The sequence below is a fragment of the Silurus meridionalis genome, chromosome 9 (genome assembly GCF_014805685.1).
Source record: "Silurus meridionalis isolate SWU-2019-XX chromosome 9, ASM1480568v1, whole genome shotgun sequence".
Taxonomy (NCBI): Eukaryota; Metazoa; Chordata; class Actinopteri; order Siluriformes; family Siluridae; genus Silurus; species Silurus meridionalis.
The window spans coordinates 8327117-8346331 of NC_060892.1; the positions used below are offsets into that span (position 1 = coordinate 8327117).

Below are 19215 nucleotides of genomic sequence, written 5' to 3' on the forward strand. Positions count from 1 at the left end.
GTAAAAGTTCTCCAGTATCATGTAGCACAGACGAGATTTTTTAAAGAGTTCAGAGACCAGGTGGGATCCTCAGAGATGTGGACTCAAAGGTACACGCTCGACAGCAGCTCCCTTGATGTGAATGGGAGCATGAGTGTAGCTAAGCCTTGATTACCACTTTCCTTTTGACCAATCCTGACCATAATTGTGTCCCAATTACCACCATTGTTTCCCAATGATTACTCCCTTTATCACCTCTGTTTCCCATTTGTCAGTTCCTAATCACCAGTTTTCCACTGACTTATCCCTGGTCACCACTGTTTTCCAATGACCCATCACTAATCCCTGCTGTTTCGTAATGACTAATTCCTGCTTACCAGTGATCCTAATGTCCAAGCACCGATCACCACTGTTTCCCAATACCCAACCTCTGATCAGCTTTGTTTATCCCACCCTCTTCATTTTTTGTTGTTTTGTTTTACACTCTCATTTTAGAGATATTTATAAGTAATTAAGAGTAAAAAAAAAACTGTTTCATAAGGCCATTCATCTTTCCCAAGTAACTGCTTCTTTTATTTATTTCTTTTAAGGTCTGCCTTCTTAACAAAAAATATTGTCAATTTGTAAAGAATTTGGGCTGAAATAACTTTTTGCTAAATGATAAAAGTCAAAGTGGCTTCTGGTGATGTTTTCAAACCACCAGCAGACCTCTTACAGACGATCGCAAAAGTCCACGTTACAGAACCTTTATGCTGAGTGTACAGAAATGGGTATAATCAGAATAAGAACTACGGGGTATTTTTGACGAATGTCTCTGACCAGCATTAGAAACTAACATGCTATCGTGAGCTCTTTCTGCTAAACTACTACTTGAACGCAGTGATTGTGCTTGCTTTTGAAAAATCCTTATTATGGTGAATAAATGACAGATTATGAGTCGGATAATGAAAATGTCACAGGCTATTTTATGTTTTATTTAAAAAAAGAAAAGGGATACAAAGGAATGAATTTGACGAATGGGTGTGTGACGTGATTAGAGGTGTGATAAAACGGGCTGAAATAATAAACATACATCAGGCTGGGTGACACACATACTGGTGTGAAAAGCTTATTTATCTATGAAAATGTATTGGTACATCGTTTCGTAGAATGATATTATTTCTATAAAAATAGCTCTGCTGTGGATGTGTGTGTGCTGTAATGAGCATGCTAGACTTTTTTATTCTCTTCTCGCTCTTCCTTCCTGAGCATTGTGGTGTTCACATGAGTCTGTCTGTTTCCATCTGCTGGCCTGTCTATTCAAATACTGTTTTCTGTTCATTCGGCTGTTTACTACCTTGTGTCTTCCAGTCTGCCTCTCTCTCTAGCTCTATATCTGCCTGTATGTCCATCTGTTAATGTGTTCAACCTGTCTGAATAGTGTAAAATGATGTTCCTTAATGACAACAGCTCTTCCAATAGTTTTGGTTTTTCTCCTCCGGAATTAACACCTTAAGAACGTTTACATTTATGGCACTTATCCAGAACAGCCTACTGTATAAGTGAGCAGTTGAGGGTTAAGGTTCATGCTCAAGTGCCCAGCAGTGGCAGCTTGGTGGTGCTGGGCTTTGAACTTGTGACCTTTTGATCCAGAGTCTAATGCCTTAACCACTGAACTACCATCTCCCCACCAACTTCACTTGACGAAAGCTCAGAGTATAACTAACTGGATAGGAGCTTTCCAATAGAAATGGGAGAAAAGTACAATCCTGATTGGGTAATCATATTTCGCTGCATTTCCGTTTGTAGACAAAGAAAATAAATGGCTTTTATAAACATCACTGCTAGAGGTCGACCGAGGGGTTTTTCTCTGACCGCCAGTGTTTAAAAATCAGGCAGCCGCTGCTCAATATATGATGCCGAATCTTTTAGCATTTCATCTCATAAAATCTAAAAGTTAAGTAATAAGAAGTGATACAGATTTAGTAATTTTTTCATTTATTAAACAACACAGGCCTCTTCAATCAGTGCACTTCTTAGCAGCTTTTGCTACTGGTGCCTACTGTACCTGTAGCCTAAACTACAGCCGGTCGAAAGCTTACTCTCAATACAGTTCCAAAAATGTGCTCACGTTCTCTTTCCAAACGCATTCTTTTTTCAGAAACAGCATCATATTTTTGCAATAAAATATATAAGGCTAGATTAAGAACCAAGGATAAGAACTTAAGTTTTACCATTTTGTTTCAGAAGGTTACCAGGTAGTTCGCCTCAAAAAGTTAGCAGGCAGAAAGGGACATCACAGGGACATGTTTCACGACAACGCTTAGCTGCTCACAGATGCGCCTGCCAATTTATTAGCCTAATCTGCAGCACAATCGGCCAATGGCGATTCAGTTAAAAATGACGAAAAATCAGCTGGCCGATTAATCGGTCGACCTCTAATAATTACAGCACAAAGCTTTGCAGCATGACACTTACTACATGGACCCAAAGGCGTGGACACCTGACTATAAGATTCGTATGCCTTTTTTTTTCCAATATCCAATTCCCCATATAGTCCCCATTTACTGTTATAATAACCACCACCCTTCTGGGAAGGTGTTTCACCAAATTTTGGAGTGTGCTTATGTGCGATTTGTGGAGATTCATTGAGCTAGAAAGGTGTTAATAAAAGTCCGGTGTAGGTGAGGTGAGGAGTCCTGGGGTACAGTCAGTGTTTCGATTCGTGGCAAAGATGTTCAGTAAAATTGAGGTCAGAGCTCTATAGCAGGCCACTCAAGATCTTCGACTCCATCCCATGTAAATCATATCTTTGCGGTGCGTACTTTGTGCGCAGGTGCATTGTCAGAGTGGAACAAGTTAAAGTGAAGGGGAAATTGAATGATAACGCGTCCAAAAACATATCGTACAATTGTGCGCCTCCAACTTTGCGGTAGCACAAACTGTTAACAATTCAAGAACAGTGTTTAAGAGTGTTGTAACAATTCATCCCACAAAAAAAAATAAAAAAAACGAGAGAAAGAATCTGGCTTTCATCTCCGCAATGGTGACTGGATGCTCTTCACTTTGCAGCTTGTCACTTTGAAGCAACTCTAGCTGTGTTTAGATATGGCTATCTCTGATCTAGTGTGAGGCAGGTGAGCCCTTTTCCTGATTTGTTTACTAAATAGAGCTGCAACTGGTCTGTCATCTCCCCAGGCCGAATTCATTTTTCACTTGAAAATGGGGTCCTAAATATACACAGTTGGGAAGTGAGAGCTGCTTATTGAGAGGCAGTGCTGTTTTGTCTGCTGAGGGACGAGAGAAGTGATTTTGGTTAAGAATAATGATGTTGAAAGGAATGTGTGTATGTGGGTGAGGGTGTCGGTGTCCGAAGTATGTTAGAGGTTTATGCAATTCATGGTGTGTTTAACCTCCTAAGCATGTAGTGATGCCCATTTGTCCAACAGGGCTTGCTTTTAAAGAAAATGAACTCCCCCACCCCTTTAATTCAGCCAGTATCCAGGATGCTTTGGTTAATTTCTGATGCTGTTTTTGGTGTAATATGAGGCTCAAGACTGTCAATGCCAATCCCCCTAGTATGTTTCCTTTACACCTAAGAAGCAGCCTATAGCCAAAAGGAAAAAAAAAAAAGGCTTCAATTAGTTCACCAGAGCTCTGTTTTCCCGCACAGCGAGTCTGCGAAAACGGTTTGCTCTGAAACTGCATACGCAGCTGTTTCTGCGATTCGTTCTCATTACTGTATTATTTTACATCGTTATGCCTCTGCGGAGATTTGTTCCCATGCCGTTCGATTCGATTATCAACGTGCAATTTCCGCCTAATGACATACGGCCGTGAATATTTGTGTCACTCGTTCCCTCAGAATAAGAAAAAAGGAGCAGATTTATATTTGGTTATGCAGCTTCTTTTTTTCCTTCCCACATCATCCTGTATTTATTTATTTTTTTTTATGTATTTTTTTCCCAAGAACTTCAAGTGCTATAGCACTCTGAACATATCTGAATCAAATATAAAGGCTTATCATACAGTCCTAACCTCCTAGACGTCAGATTAAAGTCAGATTCAAACAGATTAAATCGTAGTTTCTCTGTATACTGCATTCAGACTTGGTCATGCTTTGTAGTGAGATGGTGTTATCCAAGAGGCTTTATGGATAAACTTGGTGCATTATGGGTAATGCTGTGTTTTTTTTTATTTAAAATCTTTTTTTTTTGTGCTCCTGTAGGCCCCTGACTCAGGAGGAGATTGCTCAACGTAGAGACGTGGCCAGACAGAGACATGCGGAGAGACAAGTGGCCAATCAGGGCCCTGAAAACCCAGAGGCAATCAACAACACCAAGCCAGGCAAGCAAGTCGCTCTGTTTAGTGTGTGCGTGTGTGTGTGTGTGTGTGTGTGTGTGCGTGTGTGTGTGTGTGTGTGGGATTGTGACCACTGTCCATCATGTTCGTCTTTATTGTTGTCTTTTACACTCATATTGCTTTTGACTCTACATTTGTTGCTGTCACTATGATATACAGTCTTGTCACTGTGAGAGAAACAAGCTCATACTAGGTTGAGAAATCAAAACAAACTCATCAGAGAAATGGGAAAAACATAAGACGTGGCCAAAACAAATATTTGGTACATTTGGTACAACACATTGATTCAATTCTGTTCAGTTTTGTTTAGCACTCTTAACATTAGCCACAAAGCAGCTTTTTAGGGTGAGGCAAATCTTCCTGAGATGATAATAGGTGATATCAAAAAGTTGTGACACAAGCTCTATTTGCAAAGTGTCACCTTCAAAATAGTCCCCTTGCACAGCAATGCAGCGCCCCCAGTGTTCCTGCCACTTCTGGAATATGTCATGGAAGTCTTATTTTTTAAGCGTTGGTGTGAAAATGGCGAACTTGGAACTGGATCTTTATCCTTGGGAAGAGGGCAAAGTCCACATGAGCCAAATATAGTAAGTAAGGTGGGTGCGGAAGTGAGATCATGTTTCCTGGGAGAAACTCACGTGTGAGGAGAGCTTGATGACAGAGTGCACACGTGGTCAGAATAGCACTAGTTGCACATCTCCAGATGTACACAGGATGATGTCTATTGGTGCAGTTATTTAGGAAGGTCGGTGCTCTTTGTGACTGTGCGTGCAGCCTTGTGCAAGCCTTTTGGCATGTTACAAAACTAGTCTCAAAACTTTTTGATACCACTTCGTATAAGGAAGAAACCTTGAGAGGAACCAGGCTCAAAAAGGCCTAGTCTGGGTGACACAGTATCTCCTTTTAATATAGTTCTATCATTACTGAGGATATCAACTGTTTACTGTGTCACCTTCATGAATTGTCAGTGGTACCATTTTCTGGCCACATGAAAATGTCTCAAAGAGCATGTAAACTGTGAAGAAAATGGTTGGACAAATCAAGAATACTCTTTATGAGGTAGGTGTGTCTGTAAACAATCAAGAGAAGTCTTCTCAGATTCATCCATGGTACCATGCTTGACACTGCAGATGGACAATGATGCATACTTCAAAAGCAACATTAGGTGTTTTCTAAGGTAAAGAAGTTAAATTTTCTCCTGATCTCAATCTATAATCATCGGTTGCTAAAGGCAAACTTTCCTAAATATTCTCAGTAACTAAAGCGATTTGCAGTAAAGATCTGGCAGAATGTCAGCAAGGAAGAAAACTCCTGGGGAAGTCTTTGCTTTATAGAAAGGATTTGCAACCAAGTACTACTGTTAATCCTTTAAAAAGAGCAGCTGCATATTAAAAGTGCTACAATTTCTATACTTTTTACACAATTTGGATTTAAATGCCCACAAATCAAAGCCTGTATTTTACTTGGTCTTTTATATTGTTAAATTTCAAATCCAATATAGTGTTGCAGATAGCAAAAACAGCTTGATTTAGCTGACTGTAGGTTCAAACTCCACAGTTATACCTCTAGATTTATTTCATAACTCTAGATACCTCTACAGTACATTGTTTTTCTGGGTCAAACTCACCAGCAAGAAAGCGTAATATAACCTTGTTTTTTTTCTTCTTCTAAATATGTTCGTATTCCTACCATCGTCTTGAAGCAGGACCAATTCTTTCCCCTAGGATTCCGCTAGTGTCCTGAGACGCATCTAGTCATTTTTAGCCCGCTAGCTGTGTACACATTTCAACCGTTTTGTAGGGCCTATTTTACTAATCCACTCGAGAGATTGGATCTCTCAGTTGGCTTGGGAATGTCTAGGGGTCCCCTCAGGAGGAGCTGCAATATGTGACTACTGATAAAGGAGTCTGGACTGGCCTTTTCAGCCTGTTGATGCCCAACAGGGGGCGTAGAAAAAAAACGAATGCCTGCTGTTCCAAATATTCTCATAGGTTTCCTGTAGGAATGAATTCTGGTGATTTTGAAGGCCAACCACATTTTTCCATTAGGCTTGTCAAAGGAGTTGCAAACAAATTTGCCCCTATAACCACTGTAGATGTCAACCTGGACAGTCAAAATGTCAGTGTTGTGGTTTGCTTGGACATGAAGAATTAAGGAGTACTTTAGACTTTATGTAACAACTAAGTGATTAGTTTGATGCCACGTTACATGTACGAGGTGTTATCAATAACCTTTGAGACTCTTCTTCTTCTTCTTTCGGCTTCTCCCATTAGGGATCGCCACAGCGGATCATCCTTCTCCATAAACCCCTGTCCTGTACATCTGCCTCTTTTACCCCAACCACCTGCATTTCCTCCCTCACCACATTCATAAACCTCCTCTTAAGCCTTCCTCTTTTCCTCCCTCCTGGTGGCTCCATTCTCAGCATTCTTCTACCAATAAACCCCATGTCCCTCATCTGCACATGTTCAAACCATCTCAATCAAGTCTCCCTCACCTTGTCTCCAAAACGTCCTACATGTGCTGTCCCTCTAATAAACTCTTTTCCAATCCTGTCCAGCCTTGTCACTCTCAACGAAAACCTTAACATCTTTAGCTCTGCTACCTCCAGCTTCACCTCCTGTCAATTAGTCAATGCCACTGTCTCTAAACCATACAACATCGCAGGTCTCACCACAGTCCTATACACTTTCCCTTTCACTTCTGCAGATACTCTTCTATCACAAATCAATCCTGCCACTCTTCTTTACCCACTCCACTCTGCCTGCACTCTTTTTTTCACTTCTATAACACACTCTCCATTACTTTGCACCGTTGATCCCAGGTGCAAAAGTCGTCCACCTTCTCCACATCTTCTCCCTGCAACTGCACCACTCCACTGCTCTTCCTCTCATTCACATACATGTACTTTGTCCTATACCTACTGACTTTTATTTCCCTTCTCTCCAGCGCATATCTCCACATCTCCAGGCTCTTCTCAACCTGCTCCCTACTCTCACCACAAATAACAATATCATCCGCAAACATCATAGTCCATGGAGACTCCTGTCTGACCTCGTCTGTCAACCTGTCCATCACCACTGCAAACAGGAAAGGGCTCAGAGCTGTCCTTATACATGTCCTGCACCTCCCTCACTCACCACATACTTCTCTGACACACCTGACCTCCTCATACAACACCACAACTCCTCTCTTGGCACCCTGTTGTACGCTTTTTCATAAATCCACAAACACACAACGCAACTCCTTCTGGCCTTCTCTATACTTCTCCATCAACATTCTCAAAGCAAATAATGCATCTTTAGTGCTCTTCCTCAGCATAAAACCATACTGTTGCTCACAGATGGTCAGCTCTTCTCTCAGCCTGGCTTCCACTACTCTTTCCCATAACTTCATGGTGTGACTGATCAACTTTATTTGCCTGTAGTTACTGCAGGTCTCCCTTATTCTTAAAGATCTGTACCAGCAAGCTCACCTTCCAAAGACCTGTTAAACAATCTTGTTAGAAACTCCACTGCCATCTCTTCTAAACATCTCCATGCTTCCAATAACTTCCAATAACCATGTGAGTTACCACGTCTGCCATTTCATCATGGACAGCAAGTTAGAACAGAGAACAAATGTAAAATCTGCCACAGAGACGTTTGACACGACATATGGCGATGCTGCAATGTATCGTTTTTTGTTTTGTTTCACCTGCGCTTAACGAGCCAAACAGTGTCACTGAAAGACAAAGTGAGATCAGGAAGACCTTTAACGAGCTCAACCCCCGAAAAAGTCAAAACCATCCGGCAACTTGTGCATGATGATCATCGGAGAGCAATCCACATTATCTCATTTCCGCACCCTCCGTACTTGCCCAGATTTAGATCCTTCGGACTTCGCTCTTTTCCCGAAGTGATAATTAAAACAATATTCACAGCCAAAAATTAGTCAAGAAACACAAAATAAACTAAATGTAGCTTAGCATACTATTAGGAATTAAAAGCCAAAGAAATAAAATGAGTTCGGTACACTGAATGGAATAACAAAGGCTGGGACTGATTGCGTTCTAGCACAGACTACGGCCAATTGCTGATCTTCAGGTAAAGTAATTACAAATGGTGAAATCCATAAGACGTTGCTAAAAGATTTAGAAAGTGCATGTGGAACTCCCAAATGTCAACAAATTGATTATTTGCTCAGTCACTGGTCTTTCAGTTTGCTGTCAGAGGACCTAAAAGAAATGAGGATGGGTTCCCCTTTTGAGTCTGGTTCCTCTCAAGGTTTCTTCCTCATACCATCCAAGGGAGTTTTTCCTTGCTACAGTCAGCCCAGGCTTTCTCATCTATGGGGATAAATACACATACAATTTTGTTCACATTCAATTCTGTAGAGCTGCTTTAAGGAAATATCTATTGTGAAAAGTGCTATAGAACTTGAACTTGATTATATGCTTTTAGCTCTCTTTCTCTCTATCGATCAATACAATGACCAGCAATCAATGCAGGTTTTTCCGCTTAATTCCTCACTATGCCTTTGCGATGGTGGACATGTTTGCAGATGCTGATGGGCTGTGCATACAGACGGAGGCCCTGTCGGTGAAGTCCGCATCAGAAGACGAGGAGAAAGAGTACTTTGTAGCATTTGCACGTGTCTACAGCGGAGTAGTGCGCCGGGGTCAGAGAGTGTTTGTCCTCGGACCCAAGTACGACCCTGCCATTACTCTGCAGACGGTGAGAACGCAGCCTTCAATTATTCATGCTGTAATGTGAACAGAAGGTAATGGTGGTCACTTAGTCCAATCTCGATGTCCTTACACTAATGCTGATTGTCTCTTCCATACATAAGTAGCAACATTTTAGCAAGCGTGCATTAACGCAAGGATTCTATCATCGTATCCAGCTCGGTGTAGCCACCATGTCGAGCCACAATGCTTCTAATATCCTGCGTGCTATCGTTCAGCCTCTCAGTGCTTCGCAAAAAGCCATTAGACCAAGCCCGTGCTGTCCTTATGGAGTCTCTTGGGAGTTAGCTAGTGCTAACCATTAAGACCTTTTTCAGCATTTATCACGTGGCATGAAATTTGGATGTTTACTAGGGAGAAAGTATGTTCGGTCACCACTGATGCACCTTTTAACCTGATGGCATGGCATGATGATCTCACACATTATGGCTTTTACAAGTATTGCAATCCTGAGTGAACTGTAACATCTAATCTAATGGGATAGTTTACCGTATGTGCTTTGTACTGATTTTGCTGTAATTTTTTCCCCCACTGGAAAAAAATGTTGGACTCTTTTCCAAAAACTCAAAATGACCAAATCCAAGTACAACAAGTCATTGGCTAGACAGGAAGTTTAAATGAGCTTAAATGAAAGCTAATGTGGATTCATACTGGCTTTCATTCATGGGTAATTATTAACGTCAGTGAACCTTCAGCACATTTGCCTTTTATTCAGTCACTAAAGTATTGTGTTTTGTGCTGATCATCTTGTGCTGAAGCATCAGCTCATGAAATGGCTCCCTGAATGAACCTGATTTTTCTGTTTTGTATTTCGTATTCTGAGCGAATCTGTCACGAACGCCCAGGGGCAGTACAGATCAGAGGCAACCTGGCGATGCAGCGTGTGGTGGATTTCTAAGCAGTAAAGTTTACTCGAGGCTAAATTGAAATTGCTGCTGATAGTGTTGTTCCCTTTCTGGGACTCTTTGCCAAAAAAAAAAATAAAAAAATAGTACAGCATGTTTTAGTTTTCTCACAGGTTGGCAAACTGTGACATTTTTCCTGGCTGTGATTTAAATAGTTCCTGAAGCTCGTAAGCCTTTTCGGGGTTTATACTCGAACTCTAATCATAAAACATTGACACTTAGTTTCCTGTTTGCTAAAATACACCTGAATGCATTCATGATGCACCATGTTAGGCTCTTATTTTTATTTTTTTTGTTGGTTTGCAAGTGTCTAAAGTTTCATTATATTATTAGCAAATTTTGAATTAAAACATTTCATCAGCGTGGGAGTGGTAGGATCTGAGATACTGCTCAGAAGGTCACGGGTTTAAGCCCTGGTCTCGCCAACTCAACTTCGTGGCTCAAATACATGGGCCGGAGTGACAACCAGTATTATTGTGGAGTTTTTATTAGGATTTTAAATGTATTTATTATGACTCCTAATGCTGCTCGAACACAAAGTTGACTGTACCATTCTGTTGGTTGATGGGTGAATCTAACAGATAATTAGGCTACGTTAATAACTCCCTTTGCTAATAGGGAAATTTTAGTTTGAAAGCCAAACTGTATTATCAAATACAGATATGATACGAGTACAACATATATTTAAAATTGAAAAGTCAATATATGTCTCTGACTGATCAGAGGGCTTTTCAAAAAGTGGAACCCATATAGTTTGGGGACCCCTTGTGTAAAGGATTTCCTTCTCTTTTTCTCTCGTTTTCTCTTTATCTCACTCTCTTTCTTTCTGTATTAATTAAGTTTTAATGTGGCACACTTTGGCTGTTCCAACTCCAAATTGTTACTCACAAATTTAACTGAGCAATGCCTTGACCAGGTGAATTATTTATTAATTTTTTCAACCTGAAACACCCCTAAATCTCCACCACCAACAGAAACAGAGCCATGCCTTCAGCCAGAGCAATACCACATTCAATTTTCACACAAAGGAATGTTTCTATGGCTTTCCTTTCCTTTTGTATAATAGTAAATTATACACTGAGGATTGAGACAGTGAAACGTGTGTGTCCATAAGTGCATTATACCTCCTGCAACAAACTAGCATACATATCTCAGTGAGCGTTACTCAGGACTGCAAGCGTGTTCCTGCATTTTATCGTCACACCCTCAAATTTTAGGAAAAGGAAGTGGTTCAGTTTGAGGCAATGGAAATGTATAGAGTTAGTGCTCTCCTCCAAGCACATTAGGATGCTGTATGATGTTACAAGAGCACGTATTTAGAAATTGGAATGAAAACTGGTTTAAATCATGTTTGTTAAACAAGTAGTTTATATATTTAAAAAAGGCGTGTGATTGCTAAAGACTTTGCTCACATTTCAATCACATCTCTCACACAATACACACTCTACCAGCTGCAGGATGAGCATTTGTTGTCTGACTCGTATGCATTTGGCTTTGACGCTTTTACATTTTCTTTCCAGTTTATCTTCACTATAATCACCGCTCTGACTCTGATTTGCCTTCATCTGTCATCCTCTGTTTCTCTCCCAGCTGACAGATGAGTGTTCAGTCCCTGACTCCATGCCCAACGTTTCCCACATGGCCTGCTGCACTCTGGATCGGTTGTATTTGCTGATGGGCCGAGAGCTGGAGGAACTCGACGAGGTACCAGCCGGCAACGTTCTAGGTAATCCAGCGATTCCACAATGGCCCAGGGTCTTGCCTCGAACTCTCTAATGTGCTGTGTGTGATCTTTCAAGTCTCTCAGGTGTATTACACAAGCCATTAGAACAAAACCTTTGTATGCACTTTAGGGCTGCATGGGAAATCTATGGGGAGCTAGGTAGTATAACCATTAAGGATTTTTTAGCAATATTCTTGTGGCAGTACTTACACAAGCAGAAAAAAACTGAGGACTGGGGAAACAGTGCTTTCCCTGATGCCAATAACCAGCTGAGCCAGAATTAGCTTGAGCTGCAGCACTAATTGTGATAATAAATGTGTGCAGGCTGAGCAGGTTTTGCTATATTACATCATGCAGTATGATGACACACTTCTCAGTTTTGCTTGCTGGCTTCTTGACCAAGTCTTTTATACAGCAGATGCTTTTTTTTTTCTTCATGACCCCCTCATCCTTTTTTTTGTTGTAGTCGTATTTCCTTACTACAGGTTCATGTGCTCATTCAGCCACAACGGTGTTAGTAAATTCATGTACTGTTGTGGGGTGAGGAGATCTGGGGTGTAATCAGTGTTTTACTCCATCCCAAAGGTTTTTTAGTAGAGCTGAGGTTTGGCGCTTTATAGGAGGCCACTCAAGATCTTCCATTTCAACTCGTACAATCCATATCTTCATGAAGCTGGCTTTGTGTTCAGGGGCATTGTCATGCAGAGACAGGTTCAGGTGACGGGCAAAATTGAATGGTACCTCATTAAAAGACATCCTATACAAGATTGATTGTGTTTTTGTAGTCTTCCTCTTCTTGAACCAGTATCAAAATATATTTATTGATTAAGATTTTAAAACACTTTTCCAAGTCGCTCTGAATTAAGGACCTACCGAATAGCTCGTTTTACACACGTTTTCATAGATTTATGTGTGTTTTAGTCTTTGTCGCTTCAAAAGCTGTTGCTGTTCATGGTTGTAAAGAACAATATATTGTGTAATGGTTGTCATTTTTAACTTCAGCTTGTCTGCAGCGTTTCGTCTTAACTAGCTTGTGGTTGCTGCAATCTTTTTTTTTCTCAATCATTAATTGGTCTACTTGTGCTGTAGGAAGATGCTGGAACACATCCTCTTGATAATGTTTTTTGCTGAGTAAAGTTTGCAGTCCGCTTTGCTTTAATTACATCCAGATCTCTGTCACATCATAAGGGCTTATTGTTTTACAACATTTCTTTTTATTATTATTATTTTTTCAATCAGATCCATACTCCAAACCTATGTCGATACAGTTATGAATTTTAGCCAACTGGTAGTGCAAATAGCAGTAGTGTGCACCATATAAGATAAAAACATTTTAAAGACTTTTGTATAATATCCACAGGCAATAGTGTGTGTAACATATGGCAATGAAGTCATTAGTGACTTAAATATAGCTTTGGTTGCACTAAAGACTCCGGCCCTGTGGTCTGACCATATTCATGGTAAGTGAAGAATGTAGCAGGTATTGTCTAATGAGTAAAAAGCTGTATTGATTTCTGCCTTCCTCTTTCCCCCCCGTCTCATTCCGTGTGTGGATTAGCTCTGACCTCGGCATGGATAAAGAGAGCGTGATGAACTCTGCTTACATGCATCATCAGCTTTAGCCTGCAGCTCCATTAAAAGCTTTACACAGGGGGGACAGTTGGCAAGAGTTCTAACAGTATCAGATCTTATGATTCACATCCAGGTTTCTCCCTCCCAGCAATTAAATGCAATTTATGGGCCGTAGCTTTCCTGCACTCCAACATCTGTATCTGTGTTACATTCAGTCCTGACTGAAGTTTCGGTCTTTATTTTTAAGACTCCCATCTCTCATTTGCTGTGAATGCCTTGCACTCAGTCTATGCACCGATGCGTCTTTTATCCTGACAGCACGAAGGCTCGAACACATGATGGAATTCACAGGTTTCGGTTCACGAGGGACTCCTACTTCCTTACATCCAGTCACATATGCCTTCGTTTAACATCAGATATGATTGAAATTCAGTTGTTCAATATATATATACAGTACAGACCAAAAGTTTGGACACACCTTCTCATTCAAAGAGTTTTCTTTATTTTCATGACTATGAAAATTGTAGATTCACACTGAAGGCATCAAAACTATGAATTAACAACAAAAAAGTGTGAAACAACTGAAATATGTCATATTCTAGGTTCTTTAAAGTAGCCACCTTTTGCTTTGATTACTGCTTTGCACACTCTTGGCATTCTCTTGATGAGCTTCAAGAGGTAGTCACCTGAAATGGTCTTCCAACAGTCTTGAAGGAGTTCCCCGAGAGATGCTTGGCACTTGTTGGCCCTTTTGCCTTCACTCTGCGGTCCAGCTCACCCCTAAACCATCTCGATTGGGTTCAGGTCCGGTGACTGTGGAGGCCAGGTCATCTGGCGCAGCACCCCATCACTCTCCTTCTTGGTCAAATAGCCCTTCATGCCTTCAGTGTGACTCTACAATTTTCATAGTCATGAAAATAAAGAAAACTCTTTGAATGAGAAGGTGTGTCCATATATATATATCCAAGCTGATTCTTTTCCTAGAACAGAACCTTTGAACAAATTTGGAGTATTGTTATAAAAAGGACGCATCATACTTTTATCCGATTATAGTCATGTTCAAAGCTGTGCAAGTCTTCAAAACTAAATTTCTGTCATTGGTTATGTAATTTCTACACCATCCTCTCAGAGAAATTTTCTGTTTATTGCCAAGAATTCCCACAACCTTGTCCTGGAGACCCTGAAAACAATGGTTACTGCTTTATCTCTGACTGTTAAGCTTCAACACTGGAGAATTCTTCCACAAATTTAATTTAAATGAACCTTTACATTAAAAAACGTGTAAGAATGAGCATATCTAGCAGTAAATAGCTGATCATTCTGATTTTGTCAATTTGATTTTTCATTCTGAAATCAAACAAAACTGCTTCCAGTAGAAACAAAAAATTCTCTGACGTCAAGCAAGATGATTGGCATAATTTCATAGTATAGATTTGTACATAAAAACAGTATAAAACGTCTGGTTATTATTTATGCTAAGCGAGAAGGTGTTTCCAGTTCTTTTATATTTGATCTTTTTTGTTTGGTGGCATAGTGTTTTTTTTGTTTTTTGTTTTTTTTCCATTTTCCTTCATGCATCTTGAATTTTTATTTATTTATTTTTTTCTTTGACAGCATTGCTAACTTTTTTTTTTTTTTTTTGGTCTGTCCATTTATGCAAAAAGTTCTGAGGTTGGCAATTTCTTCTTGTATAGCAACAATGGCGATGATGATTCGAGGAGCATGTAGATTGACATTTTTAAACACAACCACTTACTGTCAGATGTAAAATGGTATACATAAAAAACGGGATGAAATAAAAAAATATATATATGAATGAGAAGATTGCAAGTGTAGTGACATTATATTGCTGCATGAATATTTCAAACTGTAATTACAGATGGTCCCTGAATTACGAATGTTCAGCTTCAGATTTTTTTATTTTACGACAAAATTACGATAAAAATATTTTAAGTTTTGTGGGGCAGGCAAACATACGTTTTTGCTCTTCCCTCTACTCGCTAACTGGCGCTCGCCCATGTACTCGCTGCCACAAACATATATACTGTATATAGGGGAGGCTAAGCCATGTCTCTACTTACCATACTGTATTTTCAAGTTATTGTGGCTTCATCGGAACTCATCTCCATCGTAAGTTGGAGACTACCTATATCTCATTAATCACTAGGCATTTGTTAAAATAGTTCTAACATTTGTACTGGACGTGGCCATTCAGTGAACTTGGATCAGGTCATGGGATGAAATCCCAGCACCATCAAGCTGCCACTGCTGGGCCATTGAGCAAGACTCCTTAACATCAACTTCTCAGTGGTATAAATGAGATCATTTTAAGTGGCTCTAAATAAGTATGTAATGTGAATATAAATGTCTAATCTGAACAATGTGGCTTCCACTCACTCACATATATTGTGTTTTGTGGAACATTATATTTTAAAGTTTATTTTCACACCATTCAAACTAACAAAAATGCAGGTAAGAATAGAGAATTGTGGGATATCGAATCACCAATACTATTTACTGAAACTATGTTTAGTTTAGTTTTTTCCTTTTTGAGGGGAAAAAATAAATTTTTTGCAATCATTATTATTTTAATATGCACATTTTTTGTGCTTTTTCTATGAGGAGTTCTACTCCATGTATCGTAGGATGGGTGTGAAGCGAACTCTTATATTTCAAAGCAACATATTGGCTTGTTGTCATTCTCTCCGTTTCAACCAAATCATATTGAATTCATTACTGAATCTGCTCAGCGCTAATCCTCTTAACACAAAATAGATTTTTGTTGATTTTGTTTGTTTGAGGCCAGTTTCTTGTAACCTTGAATGCATTCAGCTTTTTCAGAATTCAGTATTGACCGGACGCCGGGATTGTTTATTATACGAAATATTTTTTCCCCCTATCAATTATGAACGAGAGGCGCATTAATGTATTGACGTTATTGTCTAATGCTCTAGTTCTGTGTACGCGTGTTTGTCAACCCGGTCTTGTATATCCGTCTACTGGCTTTTTGTTCATTTGTTTCAATACTGTTTGCAAAGCAAAGGCTCGAAGCAGCTCTAACTCGATGCGAATTGCTTTAGTGAGTTTGCTCATCTGGGGGGAGCTGGCGAGGTGTTAATGCATGGTTATATAACCGAGAGAGACAGACAGCTCGTCTGCCTTTGGGACGTATGTGGAGGCTTTTGGTTTGAAAGAGGGAGTGTGTGTTTGTGTGTGCATGTGGTTGTGTTGTGATTATAAACAGAATGGGACTTTGACTGTACTACACAGTGCAATGCAGTATTCAATATACAAACCACTGTAGCTCATGTCAGGTGATGTCACACACTTCATGTTTACCCGGATTCCATGCAAGTCACATACTTTTTTCTTTTCTTGTCTTGGATGCTGGAGCGCAGTTTTCCTAAAGCTAAACATACACAAGCTGGCACTTTGTTCATGTCTTTTAGTGCAGGCGAACCATATTGAAGTTCAGTTTACTAGTTTAGTTTGTTAATACTAATTTTAGTCATAAGGTATCGTTTTGTTTTCGTTTTTTACAAGGACAAACATCCTTTACAGTTTTGTCTCATGTTCAGTGTCAGATAAGTAACACTGCTAGTGTAACAAAATGTTTGTAGGGATGACGAGAGCTTCTGTTGTTCTCTTCTTTTTGGATTTGTGACCAAGTGTAGATTGTTATTGCTTTTACAAAAAGATAGATAGATAGATAGATAGATAGATAGATAGATAGATAGATAGATAGATAGATAGATAGATTGATTGATTCTGCCATGTAAACACGTTAAACCGATTCGCTTCCTCAAATCTCCTCTTTACCTGGCATCCGTATCAGATCTCGTATTGGCCCATTCATCATTCACTTGCAGAAGATATACACAAACTTTACATTGTGCTCTTGTGAACACTTGATTGGCCAAAACAAAGCAAAAACAAGCGCAACACGCACAATTAGGAGAATTGGATTTCTGATGGTCTCTTCTTCTGGGGCCATAAATCCCTCTACCAGTCCAAACATACGTGTGAATGACAGGCGAATAATGCAAAAGTTTATTTTCCATTCCAGGTCACAGAATTCCAGCTATACAACCCGTTTCCACCAGTCCTTACTACGGACCTCCATCCATATGCTTATACTTTTCGGGGGAGGAAGGGGTTGTGTTGAGATGCTCATTAGAGATGGACAGCCACCAAAAACCTTGGCTTCCTGCACCCTTTTTTCCTTACATCTTCCAGCAGTAGTATGCCTACAAATTCATGCTGTTGCTTGATTAAGAGCAAAACTTTACATAAAACTAGCGTGCGTAAGAAATAACGGAACTCGTCGTTCCGATTGAAAGCCGGCAAATGTAAGCACCATTTATGATTAAATAATGTCTCGTAACAGTCCACCGAGTCTTTAAATCGGAATGGCGAAAAGTGTACGTGTAAACCTGACTAGTGTTTTAAGAGATATAAGAGAATGGACATGAGTATATGAGTAGAAGTGGAGAAAACAGCTGATGAGACACAATGAGACAAAATCAGGACTCAGTATGTGACTGTCACTGTTAATGAAATCTGGTACTTCCCCTTTTTTCTCTCTTATGCACCACCATTTCCTGTAGTTCGTCTCCCTCTCTCACACACACACACACACACACACACACACACACACACACACACACACACACACACACAATCTTCAGAGCGAACAGGTCGCAATTCATCATTTATAGCAGGCCACTTAAGATTTTTCAGCCCAACCCCTTGTGAACCATATTCACAGGGGTATTGTCTTCCTGGAGCAGGTTTGGGTCTCCTAGTTGAAGTGAAGGGAAAATTTTATCCTACCACATCTGAAGACTATGCAGTGCGATCCGATTTTTTGGCAGAGTTGAGTGTTAACATTGCAATGATTTTACACTTCCTGACCTGGGTTTACATAGGTCATGGTCAAAACGATGTGGCATCATCAGAGCACCAGGGATGAAGAAAGAAGTCTGAGAACAAAGAGGCTTCTGATGTGGAAAGAAAATCTGTCTTTGAACCACATGATGGAGTGAAAGTGGAGGTGGTAATGGGGGGGATCTAAGTTTAACCATCAGGACCCCCTTTAAGACACTACCCAAACCACATCACACAACACACAATTTAATAATCAAGGCTGAGTTTTTTTAGAAATGGGAGTGAAACAACATAGGGGACGAGGAAAGACGCATTCCTTTTGGATTGTGGTGTCCTTCCAGCTGGTATATAATATGAAGCCTTGTATCAACTGCAAGATTCTGTATCTAAGGATTAGCCAAATAATAAAATATCTTAGTTCGAAGGGTTTGTACTTGAACTATAGAATAAAAAAACTATCCAATAGCATGGATATGTAATGTGTGTTTGGCATCAGTGATCTATCAGTTCAACAACTCATAAAATGTTTTATCTGGAAATAGAGCTATAATCTTTATGTGAAAAACTGGTGACTAGCCACAGTGTCATCGGGGCCAGAAATTTATGGTCTACAGAAACCACACACATGACAGATGGTTGTTTTAGAATCAGAGACTTGAGCACTACCACAAGCCAGCGAAACGTGGCTTTAAAAACATACAGTGACGTGGAAAATGAGGAGAAAAATGCAGTCAAAATAGAATCGTGAACATGTGTTTAACTTAATGGTGATATAGGATGTCTTGTGTGCTTGTGTTCTGTAATGCCGGGCGCATACTGTGCGATTTTTATCGTCTTTTGCAATTGTTGCTTGTCAGACTGTACATGAACTCCATGTTACACTGTAGGATCTGAGATATAATAAGTCAGACTGTACCAGAGTTAAAAACTAATGTAGATAAGAAAATTACTTGTCTCTCGCTAATGGTAGTTAGCAGCACAACAAAAACAATATGTAGCATAAATTTGCATGACATGCCTTGATAATAAAACGTCATAGAAACTACTTTTCAGTCCATAATGCGAGAAGTTTCTCTTCTTCC

At 39.9% G+C, this 19215-nt stretch overlaps 1 protein-coding gene across 1 annotated transcript in view; it reads left to right on the forward strand.

Annotated features, from left to right (window-relative positions):
* Nucleotides 1–19215, forward strand: part of efl1 (elongation factor like GTPase 1) — a 147285-nt gene that overhangs the window by 36853 nt on the left and 91217 nt on the right. The window contains exons 12-14 of the mRNA XM_046857568.1: nt 4187–4305; nt 8863–9035; nt 11542–11677. Coding sequence (XP_046713524.1) covers nt 4187–4305; nt 8863–9035; nt 11542–11677 — 428 coding nt within the window. The remainder of the gene's footprint in view (nt 1–4186; nt 4306–8862; nt 9036–11541; nt 11678–19215) is intronic.